General features: G+C 30.6%; 4 protein-coding genes across 4 annotated transcripts; 1 reads left to right on the forward strand and 3 right to left on the reverse strand.

Annotated features, from left to right (window-relative positions):
- Positions 1–55: 55 nt before the first annotated feature.
- On the reverse strand, positions 56–2,145 carry LOC106760452 (heptahelical transmembrane protein 4). Its single transcript, XM_022780245.1, has 3 exons — positions 1,799–2,145; positions 909–1,200; positions 56–694 (listed from the first exon to the last, which is right to left on the reverse strand). The coding sequence occupies exons 1-3, from the start codon at positions 2,065–2,067 to the stop codon at positions 56–58; spliced, it is 1,200 nt and encodes a 399-aa protein (XP_022635966.1). The 5' UTR covers positions 2,068–2,145.
- A 1,201-nt stretch (positions 2,146–3,346) lies between these two features.
- Positions 3,347–7,663, reverse strand: LOC106760453 (putative nucleobase-ascorbate transporter 10). The gene is made up of 14 exons (XM_014643883.2): positions 7,483–7,663; positions 7,027–7,124; positions 6,753–6,929; positions 6,447–6,547; positions 6,257–6,332; positions 6,036–6,095; positions 5,577–5,761; positions 5,343–5,442; positions 5,077–5,163; positions 4,924–4,982; positions 4,480–4,571; positions 4,095–4,172; positions 3,871–4,013; positions 3,347–3,715 (listed from the first exon to the last, which is right to left on the reverse strand). Exons 1-14 carry the CDS (start codon positions 7,625–7,627, stop codon positions 3,497–3,499), a joined length of 1,620 nt encoding a protein of 539 aa, XP_014499369.1. The 5' UTR covers positions 7,628–7,663; the 3' UTR covers positions 3,347–3,496.
- Positions 7,664–10,227: 2,564 nt separating this feature from the next.
- LOC106761869 (cysteine-rich and transmembrane domain-containing protein WIH1) lies at positions 10,228–11,896 on the forward strand. Its single transcript, XM_014645451.2, has 3 exons — positions 10,228–10,358; positions 10,476–10,596; positions 11,691–11,896. Exons 1-3 carry the CDS (start codon positions 10,304–10,306, stop codon positions 11,761–11,763), a joined length of 249 nt encoding a protein of 82 aa, XP_014500937.1. The 5' UTR covers positions 10,228–10,303; the 3' UTR covers positions 11,764–11,896.
- A 4,934-nt stretch (positions 11,897–16,830) lies between these two features.
- LOC106761870 (LIM domain-containing protein WLIM1) lies at positions 16,831–18,909 on the reverse strand. Its single transcript, XM_014645452.2, has 5 exons — positions 18,614–18,909; positions 17,979–18,075; positions 17,849–17,889; positions 17,519–17,608; positions 16,831–17,368 (listed from the first exon to the last, which is right to left on the reverse strand). The coding sequence occupies exons 1-5, from the start codon at positions 18,746–18,748 to the stop codon at positions 17,141–17,143; spliced, it is 591 nt and encodes a 196-aa protein (XP_014500938.1). The 5' UTR covers positions 18,749–18,909; the 3' UTR covers positions 16,831–17,140.
- Between the last annotated feature and the right edge of the window lie 557 nt (positions 18,910–19,466).

Consider the following 19,466-nt stretch of genomic DNA (forward strand, 5'->3'; position numbering starts at 1 on the left):
TATATATATATATATATATATATATATATATATATATATATATATATATATGTACCTAATAACAACGTTGAGAATCTCTCCATCTTAGGTAGATTAATCCATCAATATAGTGTGTGTATGCCCCTGCCACGACCAAGACATGAAAGAGTTGGTGACTGTGGCCAGCAATATCAAACTTCCCAGGCATCCATCTCTCTGGTATCCTTGCCACATATATTACTGCTCCCAAACCATAAAGAACTCCCATGAGTATCTCATACCCTGTTGTTTGCAAGGCCTCGGGTTGATGCTTGTGCAGTATGAGTTTATGTATAATGGGTGCCACGCCTGAAAATCCCATCAAAAAGAAGATGGTAGCACGGTACTTCCTGAACTCAGACTTTTGGAAAAATGGGAGAAGAGAGAAGACCATAGAGGCTATCCCCATCAGTGTTATTAAGCCTAAGTAGAAGTAGCAGGAAAAAGGGTTGCACATGAATGTGTAATACACAGGAGGGTAAAATGAAGTTGCAATCAATGCAGAAATCCCGGCATAGTCAATTCTCAGCATGATGTAGGAAAGCCGCTGTGAATGGCAAGCAAAGAGGTGGCATGTGCTGCTCGCCAGCAAACAGAACATGGCCCCACATAAGAAGGCATAGAAAGGCCACCTCGTAATCGGTTCTACCATGTTCATGTCACCTTTCAGACCATTCTGTAACAAAGTATAATTCTCATATATAAACCAACGTTAGTAGTCTACTGTAACAATTACTTAAATACAATGTATTCTCACATGCTTCTTTTGCCAAAATAACACTATTCATCGCGGTTTATACAAAAGAAATCAATGTTTTAAATGCATCAGCTTAAGAATAGGTGAACAGAATCTTAAAGGAGACACTTCACAAAGAGGAAGAGGAACTTACAAGGGAAAACTGCTCGGGCAAGCACCTTCTGAGAAGTTCCACAATGGTCCAACCTGATGCTGAGGAAAAGTCTAAAGAATAAAGAGATGTACTCAAGTCATTAAACTTGAGAGTCTCATGCATGTTGGGCAGTGAAGGCAGGCATTTCAAGAGCTCTAAACGAATCTTGTTCAGATCAGCTTTCCCTATCAGTTCAGACAGATGTTGAACGGAATTGAAATCCGCAACCATTGGAGATTTTGCAGCTGTGTATATGGTGAGAAAGAGAAAAAGGAAGAACCCTATCAAATGCCTGAAACAATGTCACTATCGTTAAGTGAAGGATTGTAATTTAGACAAGTTAACTACGCACCTTTAATGTCGTTTCTTAAAAGAGGCATACTTAAAGCACAACAATAAGTCGTATCGTATATCTAGAGATAATCTTCAACATGTACCTCAGATTGTGGTGCTGTTTTTCGATTTAAGGCTGACTAATGCGCAAATTACCAAAATGAAATTTCAAAACAAACACCACAACCACATAAAGTAGACATTTTCATTATTTGTTATTGAACAGTGTTTCCAACATAAGAACACTCTTGAACTTAAGTACAAACTCCTCTTTTATTGCCTCCACCTTTGGTTAATTAATTCTGTGATAAAAAAAAAATCATAAAATACATTATCTTGTATATACGTTAATAGGACCTGTTTGAAAGAAGCTAAACTATGCGCAACAAATATAAAATAGAAGTAGCACTAAGTTAAGCCACACTTTTACAATACAAGAAACTTTTAAAACTAAAAAATGCACCTCAAATGGAAAAAAATAAATACAACATAAAAAGGCACCAAGTTTAGCAGATATATAATGAAAGATATTTGTACTTGAAAGTGAAAGTACTTACGTCCAGACATTGAATGTTTCATTATGAATTGAGAAAATGCTAAGGAAGATATGTTTCAGTGGCCACTCTGATCGATAATAACCTAATATGAATTCATTGTCCCTCATGTAGGCTGGTAGTGAATTGTATTCTACAAGCTGGTATTTTAATTTTCTCAATTGTCTTACTCCCTTCCGTAACTTTGAACTTGTTCTTTCATCTTCGCCATCATGTAAATCATTAAATTTTTCGGGTGTAGCAATAAAGCCATCCGATGCACCACGTATCATCTCTGCAATGTACAAAGGAACACTTTCAAATCAAGAAACTAGATTGGATATAGAAGCCACTGGGCAATGATCAAAGACCCCAGGTGTGGTAATAGCCCTCTACAACTTTTCTCTCTTGACCTGGTTAAGTCGGTTTATGAAGAAAAGAAAACCCAAAAGGCCAATGATCAACACCCATCAAGAAATTATTCACCTTCTAAAGTGAATCAAGACAACAGAATAGTCTCTAACCAAAAGGGATGGGGGAGAAAAGAAAGTCCAAAAGACAAACTGCAGAAGCAGACAGCAGAGGATGAAACAATGAGAACTCATGCTATAAGGTTCCGTAGAATCAATGAATTAACTTCGCTCATGTGATCTTTATGGAAACTAATCTTCCACGCAGATTTCAAGAAGAAACACTAAGCAGCCTCAATAACCAAATTAAAAATAATAACGTGAATTTTACACTCAAACATGAAAAGGATTATTGCTACCAAGGCTAAAGCTAAAACAGTATACTACCTAGTCATGTCAAGTTTTTTTGGAGAATTTGAGTCTAAAAGCAGCATTGGAACCTTGTAAATGAGTTGGCCAACAAGAAAATCGAAGCCTATGCTTCTATTCATTACTAAAATTAAATATCAAATTCACAATCACCCACGACTCCACCCAAATTTCCACCTTACAATTCTAGTTCAAACACCTGAACGTAATCGGATATTTGGGAAAACATCTGACAGAGGCGCATTGATTTAGACATTGCTGACATTGATCACAGTTCTCCCATGTAATTAAAATAAATTTACAACGCACACAGTGGCACGGTGCATCTAATGTGAACGTAGAGTGTCAAAATTGTATGAAAAATTGACTTGCCTGAAATTTTCAGGGGGACAGAAGTATCCAGATGAATACTGATGTGCCCGGGAAAGGGAAGAGACAATACTGTAAGAAAGATGATAAGGAGGTGCCGGAGGATGGTATCCCAGTCCCGGCAAAGGACATTACACCATCTCAACGTATTAAGAATGACATTGCATAAACCTCAGTATGACACCTGATACCCTATTTCTTAGTTTCGCCATGTTGCAACCTCAAATTGAGACAACTCAGAACTTTTATTTGCCATTCATGGCATGTGTGATCCCATATATTCTCTGGCAGAAAAGGTCAATCCTTTTTCTCTCTCTTGGAATCGTCTATTCGGATTTCTGTCCCATTTTAATTTTCTATGATCTAAAATCAGCACTTCCCTGTGATCCATACAATGTGATCACTTTCTTTTCTTCTTTGATTAAATTTCTTCTCTTCAACAAGTACAATACCAATTCAAGGAAATAATATAGTAAATAATAAATTATTCCCATTATCAGCAACATTATTCCAATTCAAACAACGCTATTCGCAACTAGAGACAAAATGTTTTGAAAAAAAGAGTTGAATTGGCTTAAATAGCGGGAAAGAGGTCGTTGAGTTTGCATGGTAATCTATAGAAATCATCGTTCCGACCATCAGCATTATATACACTGAACTTCTCCCACCACTGCAAACCACTGTCCCTATGGGCTGCATCATTTTCGCATGTGAGTGTGGTGTCCAAAACGAATGCAATCAACCCCGCCACTGTTGTGTGGGACATAAAGATCACGCTAACCATATCATTGAACTGCAAATTCATTGAAATGACAGAATCATGTAAATCACATTTAAACTTGATCAGAATCTACGTGCCTTGGAAAATCTAATTTGAACTTAAGTATCTAGGGAACTGCGTCATTGCGAATTAAATTTCAATTATTGGTTTCGGTTCAGGCCTCTCACCCAGCCGTGTTGATGCTTCACGTGAAAAATTTCTATGAAATATTGTGGTATGGAGAGGCCGAGGAAGAATGAAGAGCCCAGCACGAATTTGGTTCTGAAACTGTTGAGGTTACAGAACTGGAGAAAACCAAGACCTGCAGAAGCTGCATATCCCAAATTGCAAACTCTTGTCAAGTTCATGACTAGCAAAGCTCTAGAAAGACAGTTGCTTAGATAGAACTTACAGACATAGCCCAAAAGCACACAGTTTAATGCTGCTATGATTGGCAAAGGTATAGAAGCAAAAATTGCTCCCACTTTTCCTGGTTGAAGGGAAAGTGTGTAATATGAGATATCACTAATTGAAGAGAATAGTAACACTGCATAGACAACATCATGAACGACAAAACCTGGACACAACTCCTTCAGTGTTGGTCGTGTTTTTTTAAATTAGTATTGAAGTGTCATCTTGGTATCATGCAAATTATTAAAGTAAACTTCAATTCTGACACGAGAACAATGCCAACCATACTTAATTGTATTTAACTTTTTCCCCGTTAGGAAATTCCATATTTGTCAAGGGAAGAACATTGAGCTTCATATATTACCAAATTTGTTAGTCTGTCTTACCAAATATGGAGAAGAAAATCATAAAGCCAGCTGATATTTGGATGACCCTTCGGCTTCCCACTCTAGTCAGTGCCAATAATCCAGCATTCTCCCTGAAACCAGAGCAATGCAAACACGCAAAAGATGCAAATGGTTACAGACTTGAAACCACTACGAAGTTTTCTGGGCAGAACCATGCACTAACAGGAACTAGGAAGGCAAAGAAAACTCTATAGTTTTGGTATTTTTACCACCAAAATATTATTCTACTTAAAGAATTGTATAGGGAACGTTTAAAATGAAACATCGTTCCACTCTTTCCTACACACATATTATAAAGAAAAAGAGTTTCTTCAAACCAAACAAGAATGTCCTTAAATCGATTGAGCTTGAAATCATGAGTGATAGGTTAAGGCTCACTGATGCCGTACATTTAAGGGGTTTTTAATGTTGAGATGGACTTACACTGATGCCGCACATCCAGTTACAGAACCCAAAACGCCACTGAAAAAAGAAGCTACTCCCTAAAACAACATTAAGAATGACACAAACAATCAATATTAAGTTTCCCGATTGTGATTTCAGAAAGAATTAAAAATAAGTGCATGTGGATCTTACCACCCAGCCAGCTCCGCGGCCAATAACATGTGGTGGCACGGGTGTTGCACTTCCATACCTTGCCGCGGCATAAAATGCACCAGTAGACTGCATGTAAACATAAAAAAATGTTGAAATTCGAAACAAACATAAGATGGGATCTGGCTGCATTTTTAAGTGTTTATTTAGATTTAGGCAGTTTTTGTTACGAAAGGCTATTGAAGTTGCTTTATTGCACACTATCATAATGACTAAAGCATGGGTGTCTCTGTTTAGGGTGTGCATACCTCAAAAAGAGAAACAAAAGAAGCTGCTGTCATAGCCAAAGCTTCTCCGAAGTTGAAGGTAGGAGCCCCCCATTGGAAGGGAATAAAAGGGAGATATACCCTGTATTAATGCAGACAATTTGATCAACATCTCAGTCAAAGACTGAAACTTGGTGGATAAAGCAAACCTTGACTCTGAAAGAATGCAAGTTATTTATGATTAACTGGGAAAACTTAATCTGTCCACAATCTTACCAACTAGAAGAACTGACAAGACCAGAACGATCAGTGCGGCAACTTTTCTCGGTATCTTCTGGCTTGTTGTTGTATATAGTGCTTGCAGTCAGAATCTGTGCAATTAACCATGCACTTGCAATCGAAAACAACACCGCAAATCTGCCGTTGATAAGCTTGTTGGGGCTAATAAATCTATTAAGATACTGCAAAAAGCATAGAAGATAACGAATACATCATGGACTGAAATTTAAGAATAGTAGTGAATTTTGAATTTAGCTATGTCACATCTCACACATTACAGCCTACTTATTCCAAGTCTGTCCATAATTCATGTTAAAGTTTAGCGATAAAAGTTAGAAGGAAGGGTGTGAGAGACTGTGTGTTTAACTCTTCATGCTAACAAAACTACAAACTAAATTTGTCGATAAAAAAAAAATTATCACATTTTACTTGACACGAGTAAGATCAACTACTTGCCTGTGAGATGAAAACCAAAACAATCAGTGCTGGAAGCCCCACTTCAACACATTCTGCCAGCTGCAACAGTGATCAGCCAAAATAGAGGGAAAGTCAGTCAAATAATCCTACCATCAATTCCTAGACTTGTAAAATGCTAAATTGCGTAAAACTTGTGACTTAAGATTCAAGCGCTCAACCTATTTGATTGAAACATTTGTACCAGAGGAGAAAAATTTTACCATTGGGAATCCAAGATGATAGAGACCGAGTCCAGTGAAAGTTACGTAAGAGACAACAGAAAGTGGGCTAAGGAACCTAAAGCAGCACAAGAGAAAGCAATTAATTAGGTAGATATAACACGCTGGAAGTGATTAAAGGATTTTATAAACTCTAGCTAGCCAAAAAGTCTGTAAGCATGCACTTACTAACCTGACAGCACCCCTCCAAAGGCCCAAGAATCCCACAACTATATGGAAACATGCACTCGCAATCAAGGCGCCTTGTATCCCTCTAATTGTATGAGTGAACCTCTGTTCATCAGCAACATAATAGCAAGAATTGAACATCATCAAGTGGAACAAAAGTCAATAGGCTTTCTTAATTTGGATAGGTTTTTTCTACAATCTTGTGTAATATCAGCTTTATGGAGAAGTTTTATTTAATTTTTTTCTTTATATTACAAGTGTTCATGGAGAAGTTTTACAATTCACAAGCATAGAAGATAATCTCCTTGACCTCATAAGGATCTGTATATGAACTGTATCTCTTGGCATGGACAATTGACATTGTGGGTATTAGGAAACTGTATGAACCAACAACTACGGTTGGCAATCGTGTTCCAAACCAAGATTGCAGAAGCGTGCTTGCTCCAGAAACAAACAATAGATTCTGTATCACCTTGGCCTTCTCAGCCTACGTTGATTAAGGATTTCAGTGTATACCCTTGTAAAATTTGAAAGAGAAAAGACAAGAAAAGCTAAAAAAAAAATAAAAATGGAAAGAAGCTTACATGACCCCCACCCATTTCAGTAACAATCGTAGTTGGAATCAGAACTGTCACACCAAGAGTCAGAATATAATGCTGGAATCCCAATAACACTGCTTGTTCTGCTCAAATCCATATACAAAGTTTAAAGCTCAAGAAGATAAAATTGATGAATGTTTTGGTTCATGAAAATTATAATATTGTGCTTCAGCTTAGATGTTCAGAAGGAAAACTCAATATTCTGAGTAAACACACTTTGCATTGAATATTTAGTCATTTCACATTTGTTACTCTTGTGTACGGCAAAAAAAAAAAAAAATATATATATATATATATATATATATATATATATATATATATATATATATATATATATATATATATGTTTGAGTGTGTGTGAGTTTCGTAAGGTGCGTGTTAATTTGAAATTTGTTTTAGCATAAAAGGAAAGAAAATAAGCGAGGAATAGAATATACTGACGCCAAGGAGGAGGACTGTTAATGCAATACTGAACATCGGGTAATTGTTCTTTCACTGGATGTGGTAGGGCTAAAGCCACTTCAGGTTGTGTCTTTTTATTACCGGCACTGCCACCGCAACCACCACTGTCACCACCCTCAGTCATGTTTGTAAAAGCGGAGAAGGATACTGTACAAGTGAACTTAGCTACTTATTTAAAGTAATATTTTCTATTTGGATGCAATTTCACCTATTAAATTACTACACATAACAGTTATATTGTCTTGATAGCCAAATAATACAAATTATTATGCGATTTCAAGAAATTAAACCGTTATTCAACGTTATATTTTGCTAAGAAATAGTTAATTGTAATAGATTGTATCTAATAGAAATAAATAAAAATGTAATGATGAATATACATATTGGTAATGAGATGTTTAGATATCTAATTGTGGTAACAAATATCGTTAATCTAGTTAGAAACTAATTTTATGTTTGTAATTAAAGTTTTGAAAAAATTTAAGTAATTTTTTTATGAAGTATAAGAAAACTTATGTGTTATTTTTTGGTTCTGAAATCTTTTGATATAATTATTAGAAAAAGAAGTATTTTTCATATATAAATTCTTTGGTATTTTCTGAAAGTTGGTTTAAAATGAATAAATTTTGTGAAATCTTGTAGCCTATGTTGAATTTTTTTATGAGATAATATGGATAAATATTTTTTAGTTTTTATTCCTTCTTTGCTGTGAATTTCTTATATGCTAAAATTGTGAGAGTTACTTTTTTATTAAACATTTTCAAAATTTTGATTTTAAACGTGTTTGGTTAGAAAATTTTATTTTTTATTTTTTGGTTCTTAGAAGAAGATAGAAAAAATTCTCAAAGATGGATAAAAGAATGAAACTTAAATATTCTCATACTTTTAGGAATAAAAATCACTTTGGATAAATTGACTTTTTTATAATTAAAAAATAAATTTCATGATATCATAGCATTGGTTTTATATTTTTATAATATATTTAAGTCTGTTTAGTTTCTTTTGAAAAAACAATTCCATATTTTTTATACGTTAATTTAATCCACGTTTATTATTATTTATATTATTATTTTAATAATCGTTTTCATTATAAAGTATTTTTCTGCTCATATTTTATTAAAAAATTATTTTGGTTCTGTAATATATGATGATGATAAATGAAATTATTGGTTAACTATTTTTTTACATCATGTATATAAAAATATTAAAGTATACGTTACTAACAGTTGGTAAAAATACGTCAGATATCAATTATTTGTTTTTAAAACACATCAGATTCATTAAAGTAATTTTTCAGTGACTTTGGACAATCTGTAAAACCGTTTCCAAATAGAAAATAAAACAAAAACGACTTCAAATAATAAGATTAATACAATTGGTCGGGAGATAAAAATAGGAAGAAAAATACGCGTAGAAGCTACGCGTCTTATTAATAAAATATAAAAGTTATAATTAAAAATTAATTATTAAAATAAAAAATATTACTAAAGTTTATGTTAAAGTTATTATATTATATTATATATATATATATATATATATATATATATATATATTGGTAGTGTAATAAAAAAATTATATTAATTTTTATTATCACATAATGGGAGTATTTGAAATTTTTAAGTTAATGTGTAAAATAAAGACAAGAACTACCGAAGAAGTGTGTGTACACAAATAATTTAAAAAGAAAACAAAATTATTAATCGATATATATTTACAAAAATATCTGGAATTGAAAACTGTCATAATGTTTAAAATTTGTTAATAAATTAAAATTATCGTTGATTTACTAATAAAAAAAATTATCAGTAAAATTTATCAATCAATATTTTAATATGATTCATCTTTTTCTTCCTTTCTTCTTTCTTTATTTTTTCAATTTTATCATGTTTTCATTAATTCAACACTCACCCTCTCAATTAACACACAAATGTCTAATAGAATCAAATCATGTTCACCATTATTCTTCATTATTGTTATCAATTTATTTTAATTACAACATATTTAATACCCAGAAACATAATAAATAAATACATAAATACATAATAAATAACTACATAAATACATGGAAAAAGAAAAATTTGCATTGAATGTGACTAACTGAAATGTGTGACAATGAGTCACAGTAGGGGTGAAGTGTGATAGTAACTGTCTCGATATGACAATGATATAGAAGAAGGAGAAGAGCAAAACTCACATACAAAAAAAAAAGAGAAACACAACGCTATTAACAAACATAATAATAATAATAATAAATAATTATTTGACAAATTTTATTCTAAAATATTAACATTTTAAAAGAATGTTCTGTAATTTTAAAAAATACTTAACAATTTTATGGTAAAAAATAAATACCAATTGAATCAGACACTTTAATTTAGTTCAAATTTTATAATAAATTAAAATTCAACGGAAAAAAACATTTATGTTGTATATTTAAGTCAAATAACTATTTAATAAAAAACTTGAGTCATACCAAAACACGAAAATCCCTCTTGACAATAAATTGATGAGTTATAAACATCCAAAAAAATTAATTTCCATTTTCAGTTTCTTCTTCCTTACCAGGACCACAAAGTCTGATTTGAAAAACTTTCCATGTGACGCATGCATGTTAAAACAACCAAAGCATCTTTATGCACCATTACAGGAAAGTAATTGAATGAAAGCGCGTTTCCATTAATGTGAATTTTAGTCTTATTCTTATCACCATTCACCCAACGAATATATATACATATACAGAGAGAAAGAAGAGCATGCACATTCACTTCCCCTTCCAAGTCATTAACAGTTCCAAAGGCTGATGGCTTACTACGGTCAAAATCCTCCCATGTCTGGGCCTCCTCCTCCTCCCATGGGTTAGTTCCTCCACAAAACCTTCTTAACTGTTATTTCTTTACTCATTAATCCAGTTAATTATCTCTGTTAATCATGATTTGTGATTATTGACGATGAAATTAATGGAATCCATGTAGGGTATCCTCCACCAGGTTATCAAGGACCTCCTCCTCCGCAACCTCAAGCTTTTGCCACCCAGGCTCCGCCGGCGCAAGGACAGGCGGCTTCAGGAGCTGCTACCGGTGCAATGGCGGGATGGTACGTTCTTTCGTAACTACTTTCATCGCACACAAATATACTCTGGTTTTTGTTAAAAGATCGTTTTTATTTTCAACTCGATTTGTTGGTAAAGGAAAAACAAAGAAGAAAATAAATGACAGTTTGATTTTAGATAAATAAAAATAATTTTATTTAGAGCTGTTTAACAAGAGTTATTTGAAAATATTGTTAATATTAGTCGGAAAAAAATATTTGTATATAAGAATCTTTTAAAATTGTAAATTGTTGAGCAATTTCAACAAAATTTTCTTACAAAAGTTATTTCAAATTAAAATATTATATTAATGTAACTTTCACACGTATGAGTTGTTTAATATTAAACGAACCTTTATATAAATGAAGACGAAAAGATTGTTTACTTTTCAATGGGATTAATTCATACTAAAACAATAGTTTTATTAGCAGTAAGGATCATGATTCATTAATATTTATGTTTTACATTCAGCTTATGATTATATGAATTATTATTTTATTGTAATATAATATTTGATTAAGCAAATAAATATTTTTAATAATAATAATAGTGTCAACATATACTTTATTTAAAAATATTATGTACCGCTGTGTAGACCTACTTGTTTGCAGAACTCTTTATAACTTGAAAATAAAATTATATATACAATAGTTCTATTTAGAATTAAATGTTTTTTCTTCAAATTACTTTTAAAAATTATATTTTATTTTTGAACTAAGTTAATATGTATTTTGTTTTTTAAACTTTATAGAAGTCATGTATGATGTTCACTGAGAAAGATATTTTACAATATTTTGTAGAAAATAAAGATAATATAAAGAATATATATATATTTAAAAAGTAAAACATTTTTTAAAAATAATTTGAAAATAAACGTATATGTAACTTTTTTATTTATATTCGTTACATTAACCAAATTAATGGAATGACGTGACTGTTAAATATTTTCTCTATTTTAATTTATTTCTACTCTGTTTTTTCTTTTTCTTTATCAATCACATTAGAAAATAGATATATGTCATTATGTTTAATTTGTTTATCTTTATTGGTTGAACATAAATATCTTTATACTTATTTGTTTTAATTTTTTTGTTTTTAGCCTTGGCGCGTTGGGTTGCCTTTGTTGTCTAGAATTGTGCTGCTGCATGGAGTGCTTGGATGCGTGTTGTTGATCTTCATCAATCAATCTTTCCTTTTTCTCTTTTAACTTATATGTGGAACTTTAAATTTTGGTGTTCTTCTCTCCTTTTAAAATAGAATTCAGTATTTGCAACCTTTAATTTTCTTCTTCACTTTTAGTTTGACCAACGCACTTTGCATTAATTACATATGTTTATGGTAATTTCCTGCTTTCAATTTACCAATCGTCATATAATTTAATGTGAAAATAAGTGGTCACATACTGCATTCACTGCAAATGTCAATCATAATTTTCATTGCTCTAAGATTATAGTACGTATGCAGAAGGTAAAACAATTTTTCATATGATGCATGCATATTTAATAAACAACCAAAGTGTCTTTATACACCATTACAAGGAAGCTAATTAATTGAAACCGCGTTACCATTTAAGTCAATTTTGCATTATTTTTATCAGCATCAATTCACTGTTAGCAACATTTTATATTATTTTTCAATTTATCTATAAGGGTATGATTTATTTCAGAATTAAAATCTCATTACTCTTTTAAAATAAAATATTAAATATCATCAATCATCTTAAATAATGCATTAATTCAAATTTGACTTTTTTTTACTTAATTTCTTTTCTTGAATCTTCAAAATATATTTATAATTTAAGTTATTTTAAAATCTCTTTTTAATAAATCTCAATAGTATATGATGAAGGCTCAACAGCAATACTAAAAAAATAGCTTAGAATATGAAATGGTGAAAGACACTAAGCATGCTAGAAAAAAGTATGTGTTAAACGAAGTATTTTAATTCGTTTAGGTTAATCTACGTAACGCTTAGTTTGCATGGATTAATAACAGACTGATCCACATATTTTGTATTTGTTTAAATTTCTAAAATTTAACTGTATTAGCACAATATATTGGGTGTTTTTTTTACTAACTTATTTATTTAAATCAGTTCATTTTAAAAGTAATTTGCTCATGTGTGTTTCATTCATTCAAAATAGTTCTTAATTCATATTAATTCATTTTTATTTTTGTGAATATAATTTATTTTAAAAAATAAGTTTATAGAAAATATCATTTTTACTAATTTAATTACATAAAAAATAATTTTATAAAAAATATTATTTTTACTAATTTAATTAAATAAAAATAAAATACATAAAATTCTTATACAACTCGTCGCTTGACCAAAAAAAGATAAGTCTACATTTCTTATGCCGGAGAGACGAACCTAATACGTTTTTTGTAAATCAATTGTGAAATGAGCCAAAATGAGATGAATCGAACCACATTATTATTCCTATACACAACTGATCTACTAATTACCACGATTATAAAATAACAATATATTTTTCTCCAACCTGTTTTCATTATTAAAAGCTAAAGCTAAAGAAAAGGAAGGTCGACACTTTTATATTAATTTTAATAAATTTAGTAATGTTAGTTATTATTTTTTTGTGTTAATTGATGTATTGTTTTGTTTAGTCTTTTTATATTTAAATTATTTGATTTATTTATAGTACCTTTTTTTCATTTTTTTTATTAATTTATTTATTCTTTATATTTTATATTTTTATAATTTAATTTGTTTTTAGTATATTTTGTTAATTATTAGAGTTAAATATGTTTTAAATTTTTAAATTTTAATAAATCTAATTTTTCTAACCTAATTGTGTTAAATTTTGTTGACAATTTTTTAAGTTGATATTTGAATTGATTATATCATTTGACATATTATTACTCAAATATCAACATAGAAGATTCGTTAACATACACAATTAATATGGTTGGGTTACAAAAGACTATATTTATTTATTTTTAAAATTTTGAAACAAAATGCATCAAAAGTTTTGCACATGATCAATTCCAAATTCGTGCCCGAGAGACTAATAACGTATTTAAACATAATTTTTATTACTTTATTTTTATGTTATTCAACTTACTACAATTATTAATATTATTTTTTCTTCAAATAATACAATGGTTTTTTATATGTTTATTATATATTTTACTTTCAAAACCATTTATCTTATTTTATTTATTCAATATTCACTAACATTCTATGTTGTAGTGACTTTATTTTAAAATTACAACTAGTCATATCTTTTATTAATTGATATTACTAATGGTAAAAATTTGTTAGTAATGTATAAAATTTGTTGATAAATTAAAATTGTTGACAGTTTATTGATGGTCAAAAAATAGTTGATAAAATTATCATCGAAAATTTTACTAACAAAATTTTTATTCCGTTGGAAATTATAGATTAATTTTTATGTCAATAAAATCCATCAATTATCAATAAAAAAACTATTAATAATTACCAGTAGAAATTAATCTATCAGTAAAATCTATCAATAATTAACTTTTTTAAAATCTGACAATAACATCGTTATATAATATTGATATAGTTAAATACTTTCTTACTAGTTATTGAGTATTCCAATCCCTAATATCATATGCTTTCATATAAACACATCATAGCTAAATTTTAAACATTCAAAATTCTTTTTTTTTTCACAACATATCATAAATCTCATAATATAATTCAAATTAAACATCAATCACTACTAATATTTAACTATACTTTCATTAAATAAACTCAAATATTTTATATTTATTATATGACCTCTTACTCATATAAGTCCTCCTTATATGGAAGAGTAAATTTATATTATTTGTGGGATAAAGTTATTTTTCACACCACACTTCATATATAAGAAGATTAATTTACTTTTACCAGATATATTCTCTTATATGAGTTTGATAGTAGTAAATTCAAAATAATCTAATACTCAGATCATAATTCAATACACATTTTGAGACCACTCCACATAGTATTTCCTTCTTAAAAATAACCACATTCACATGCACATACATAAATCAACAATCTCAATAAATTATGGCAAATATCCTCACTCTACTCATACACACATATCCTCGGTAGATTATATATGTTCTTGGTAAATTATGGCTATTGCCCCATGGCTCTACTTAGTCTATCACACATATTCATAGTAGATTATGACTCTTATCCTCATTCTACTTAGCCTTACGTGTAAAAATCAAACATTTTGATATCATTTTTTTCCAATTACCACCTTCCATTACACTGCTCACCCAACGAGCTCACCTACTCGCCCAATGAGCAATCTTTGGAAGTTTTTGTCATAACAACTCGCTTAGTGAGGAAATTGTCTCGTTGAACAACCAATCCTCTCTAAGCTGTGGAACATTTTACATAGCAAATGAAACATTGAAAGTTCCATTTAAAGGATCACATAGAGAATTTTTGGCTTGTCCAACAACAAATGAAGTTTGAGCTCTCTAGATTTTAAAAAAATATTATTGTTCAACGAGATTTAACTCCCCCAATAACCAAAACCTTTATGAGCCTTTTTCACATACTTGCCCAACGAATAAAACAATTTAAGCTCTTTGTATTTCAAGTTTTTTACTTCCGTTCAACTACTAACTATAGCTCGTCATTAAAAGACACAACAAATATATCAATTTGATCGAATAATCCTAAATAGTGTTTTTATCTCTTTTACAAGCCACAACAAATACCTTTTAGTTCCAAAACATAATACAATACACCAATTTAACAAAATTAATTACACATCATCAATTTTTTTCTCAATTACATAAAATCATTCAATTCATAATATCATTGAATGGACAAGTTGTCTAATCAATGCATGTTCAAATTTAGTGAATATGTGTTGTAAGAGTCATCTAATTAATTAATGGACATAATAATCTAATGTGTATTAATAGACTTATCTAATTTGAGTATGATTATATTTGTGTAACGTATTGCTAGACTCGTATCCTGATTATATGGACAAAATGTTTATTGTTTGTTGTTAGACTCATTTAATTAGTGTTTGGACGAATTATTCTAATGTGTATTCTTAGACTTATTTAATCAATGTATGAAATGATTCGTCTGATGTTTCTTGCCATGTTTGTGTAATGGTTGTATGAATAGACTCATCTAATGTTTCTTGCTATGCTCGTTTAATGGTTGTATATGAATAGACTCGTCTAATATGTATTTGCTAAACTTGTTTAATCAAGACATGGAAAAACTCAATTAATGTCCTTTACTATACTCATCTATTTAGTGTATACATAAATTCGTCTAATTAATGTATGAAATGAACCATCTAATGTTTTTTTGTTACACTCAGTGTAATCAATATATAAATATAACAATCTAATGTGTATTTCTATACTCGTCTAATGTTTTTTGCTATACTCGTCTAGTGTCTATTGCTAGATTAGTCTAATCAATTTATGTTTTCATATTCGTTTAGCGACAATATAAATAAATCAATGATATATTTTAAGATAATTAGTTTGTTAATTTTTATCTTTTGTTTTGTTCTTATTTATGTCATAAAGTTATTTATTTTTTATATTCGACATTGAAAAAAAGAAAATATGTATTGTTTTGACATAAAATACATGACAATATCATTTTTGTATGATTTGGAAAAGAAAAAAATAGGTATGGAAGCAACAATGGTTTCACTTTCGGTAGAAATGAGATGAGACAAAAATTTCATATCAATTAGATACGAAAACATGAAAGAGATGAAGATGATATGAGACAGTCAAACTGGTTCTCATCCAAATAACACCTTACATGTAAAGAATTAAAAATGATAATAATAAGTTTAATTAATAATTTAATATTATATATATATATATATATATATATATTTGATTTTAATATTTATTAAATAAGTCAATTTTGTTTCTTTCTTAAAATTGATAGTAATGTTACTTGGAAGTCCCTATCAAAATTTGGTTCATTAGAACTTTTTTTTTTTCCGGTTTTTTCACCCCCACCTTTTAGTGAACATTCATATTGCACTATTTCCGAAGAATAAAACACCATCCCGTAATAAATGTAATCTTATTTATGCAATTCTAAAACCAAAGTTCTCAAAGAGCATGATAGGGGAAGATAGAGCATGATGACAGATTTTAAAATCTTAATTTGTTTTTTTAACTACAGTCAATGATAATCTAGAGTTTCAATTTTTTTGTTTCTTAAATACTCGATATGGAAGGAGAAAAAAAAAATGAAAAAATGAGTAGGAGTGGCTTCTGCATAGAGAAAGTTTAAAGAAATTCAGTAGCATTGGCTTCTGAACAAGATTCAGAATCGAATGCCATTAATGTCTCATTTTTGTATCCACAACTCACAACAGAAACAAAATGATGGATTTCCACACACCCCACCCACAATAAAGCGAATATCATATTTTTCAAGAGTATTCTGGATTCGGTACTAATGGTAAAGCATGAGAGAGATATAGCAGAAAACACATGATATACATAAATATGGAACTTGAAGAAGGGAATATTCATTCTTAGACTTTGTCATTTTATTTCATGTCTCAGCTGCAACTACTTCACCGTTGGTTTTCTCTTGAATTGCACTCTTCTCATGGTCACCTTCAAGCTGGCTTAAATTTCCCTTCTCCTTGATCAGTTGGATGTGGTGGTGCTTGCAGTAGAGTTTCCCATCGTGTGCAATGTAATTGGAGGGACTAATAACACACCCTCCATGAGTGCATTTGAAACAACTCTTGTGATAAGGAGTTCCATTCACCGTCACCTACACCATTTCAAAATATATAAAACTTATATCTCAGCACTTGGTTGGCATCGTGGTTTAAATTAGAAAAGGAGCTGCGATGGATTCTCTGCACTTCTGAATGGTGCCACTAAAATTTCTCACTGATGAAATTTAAGGTTGTGTTGTTACCTTTTCAGTGGGATACACCGTTTTCTGACAACCAGCACATTTATCTCTGGTTCCACCAAACATATTCAAGACTTTGGTTGCTGCAGGTTTCTGATTACAAACAACACAAAATTAGATAAAGGCTAGGTATCTGACATGTTCATGAGCGCAAATAACTCATTTTCTAAAACATTTGTTATTGTTGATTTAAATTTATTAAACATCAGATTCGTTAAGAATTAAATGTACAAAATTATACAACTTTTGATCAATAATAAAATTTATGTTTAACAGAGTGTGTTAACCTGTTTTATTGTGCATTAGTAGGCATGAAGATTTAAAAATGATTACCTCTTCGCCAGTTTTGTCTGGTTTAGCAATTTTTGGTGTCCCTGATCAGCCCAAAGGAAATAAAGGTAAGTGACCCCAGAAGGAAAAAATAGCGAGGCTTTGAAAAATTGGATTTTGGATTCTTTGTTACCTTCGAAGCTTTTGTCAAGACTACCAGTTCTTTTGAACAGTTGATCGAAGTGTGGCTTGCAGTAAAGAACTCCCTCGAAAGAGTTATAGTTGCTAAGCTGCAAACACATCACTAAATCAATATAGTTCGTAAAAATTAAATCTAGTTACATGCCTTCAATCAGTAAACTTCAAAAATTAGTACACATTGCCAGGAAAATTAGCAGAACATCCGGGGAATCATACAAAAACTTAACATTTACAAATCAATTTTTGTTTTTGATGAAAAACAAGTGAAGGGTAGAAGACAGAGTAGATCCATTTGTCTCAACAAACTAGAAAAAAGGAAAACAAAATAAATAGTAATAGATAGATTTAGCAATACAACTTTGGATAGATTCTTGTTGAGGTTTGATACTTTTTTTTTTCACTGTTTAATTTCAAAACCTGGATAATACTTTTGTAAACACAGAATTATCAGTCAAAGCAGGTGCTGAAATTGACGCCTCTGGTTTGTTCAAATTATCAAGAAACAAGAGACACCAGATCCAGGGACAGAAAGATCTGAACTAAGTCAAACACTAAAAAACCATGAAGAATTATGAAATGATATATCTGTAGATACAAATCCAAGGAGGCTAGTTAGAAGAGACAGACCTTGAGTGTTCCTTTGCAGTGGTGGCATCTGAAGCAAGCCTTGTGGAACACTCGATTATCCGCAGTTAACTTATCAACCAGATAAACTGTTTTGTCACAAGCCATGCACTTCTGAGTTGTTCCTGCAAATGCCATATTTCCGAATTATCTTCCCTTAGCAAGGTGCAACAAAGCTATATGATCCCTCTGTGCGCCTTAAGTAGATTTTTCTTGGTAAGAGTAAGAGCAAAACGATGAAAAAGAGGAGATAAGGCTAAAGGGGGTGGTGAAATGTGGGAGGCAGGAGACAAAAGCAGACACCCCAACAAATATACTGTCATTGACAATCATTTTGTCTAATATTTTAACCACCTAACTCACATTTTCTCTTACACATTTTTAATGTCTTCAACTGTTAAGTGAAATGCGTCACACTAAAAAACAAGAAACAACCACAATAACATAATTTGTACGCAACAAAGAAGATGAAGTTTAACTTTTGAGCAAAGTGTTATGGGCATTTTTATTTATTTTTTTCTACCATCACCATTACATTTGTATTTTTACTACCTTATCAAGTTTGAAAGATGCAGAATCATTATTTCAGATATAATGTAAGATAGGAGGAGACCATGACCCTACCTATCATAACTCACTGGCGTTTGACCTAAATCTTTTGCAAAGTCCTTTCCTTTTATTATTGTATCATTCAATTGAATTATAGAATAGCCAAAGTCTCCAACTAAGTCCTTATTTGATTAATTAACATTATAACAAACTAGTAAGAATACAGCAATCATTATTATGGTTATGAAATACAGTCAATATTATTAAAAAAGTTTAATTATTATGAACCAGAAACAGTTATCAAGAT

This window comes from Vigna radiata, chromosome 5, assembly GCF_000741045.1.
Source record: "Vigna radiata var. radiata cultivar VC1973A chromosome 5, Vradiata_ver6, whole genome shotgun sequence".
Taxonomy (NCBI): Eukaryota; Viridiplantae; Streptophyta; class Magnoliopsida; order Fabales; family Fabaceae; genus Vigna; species Vigna radiata.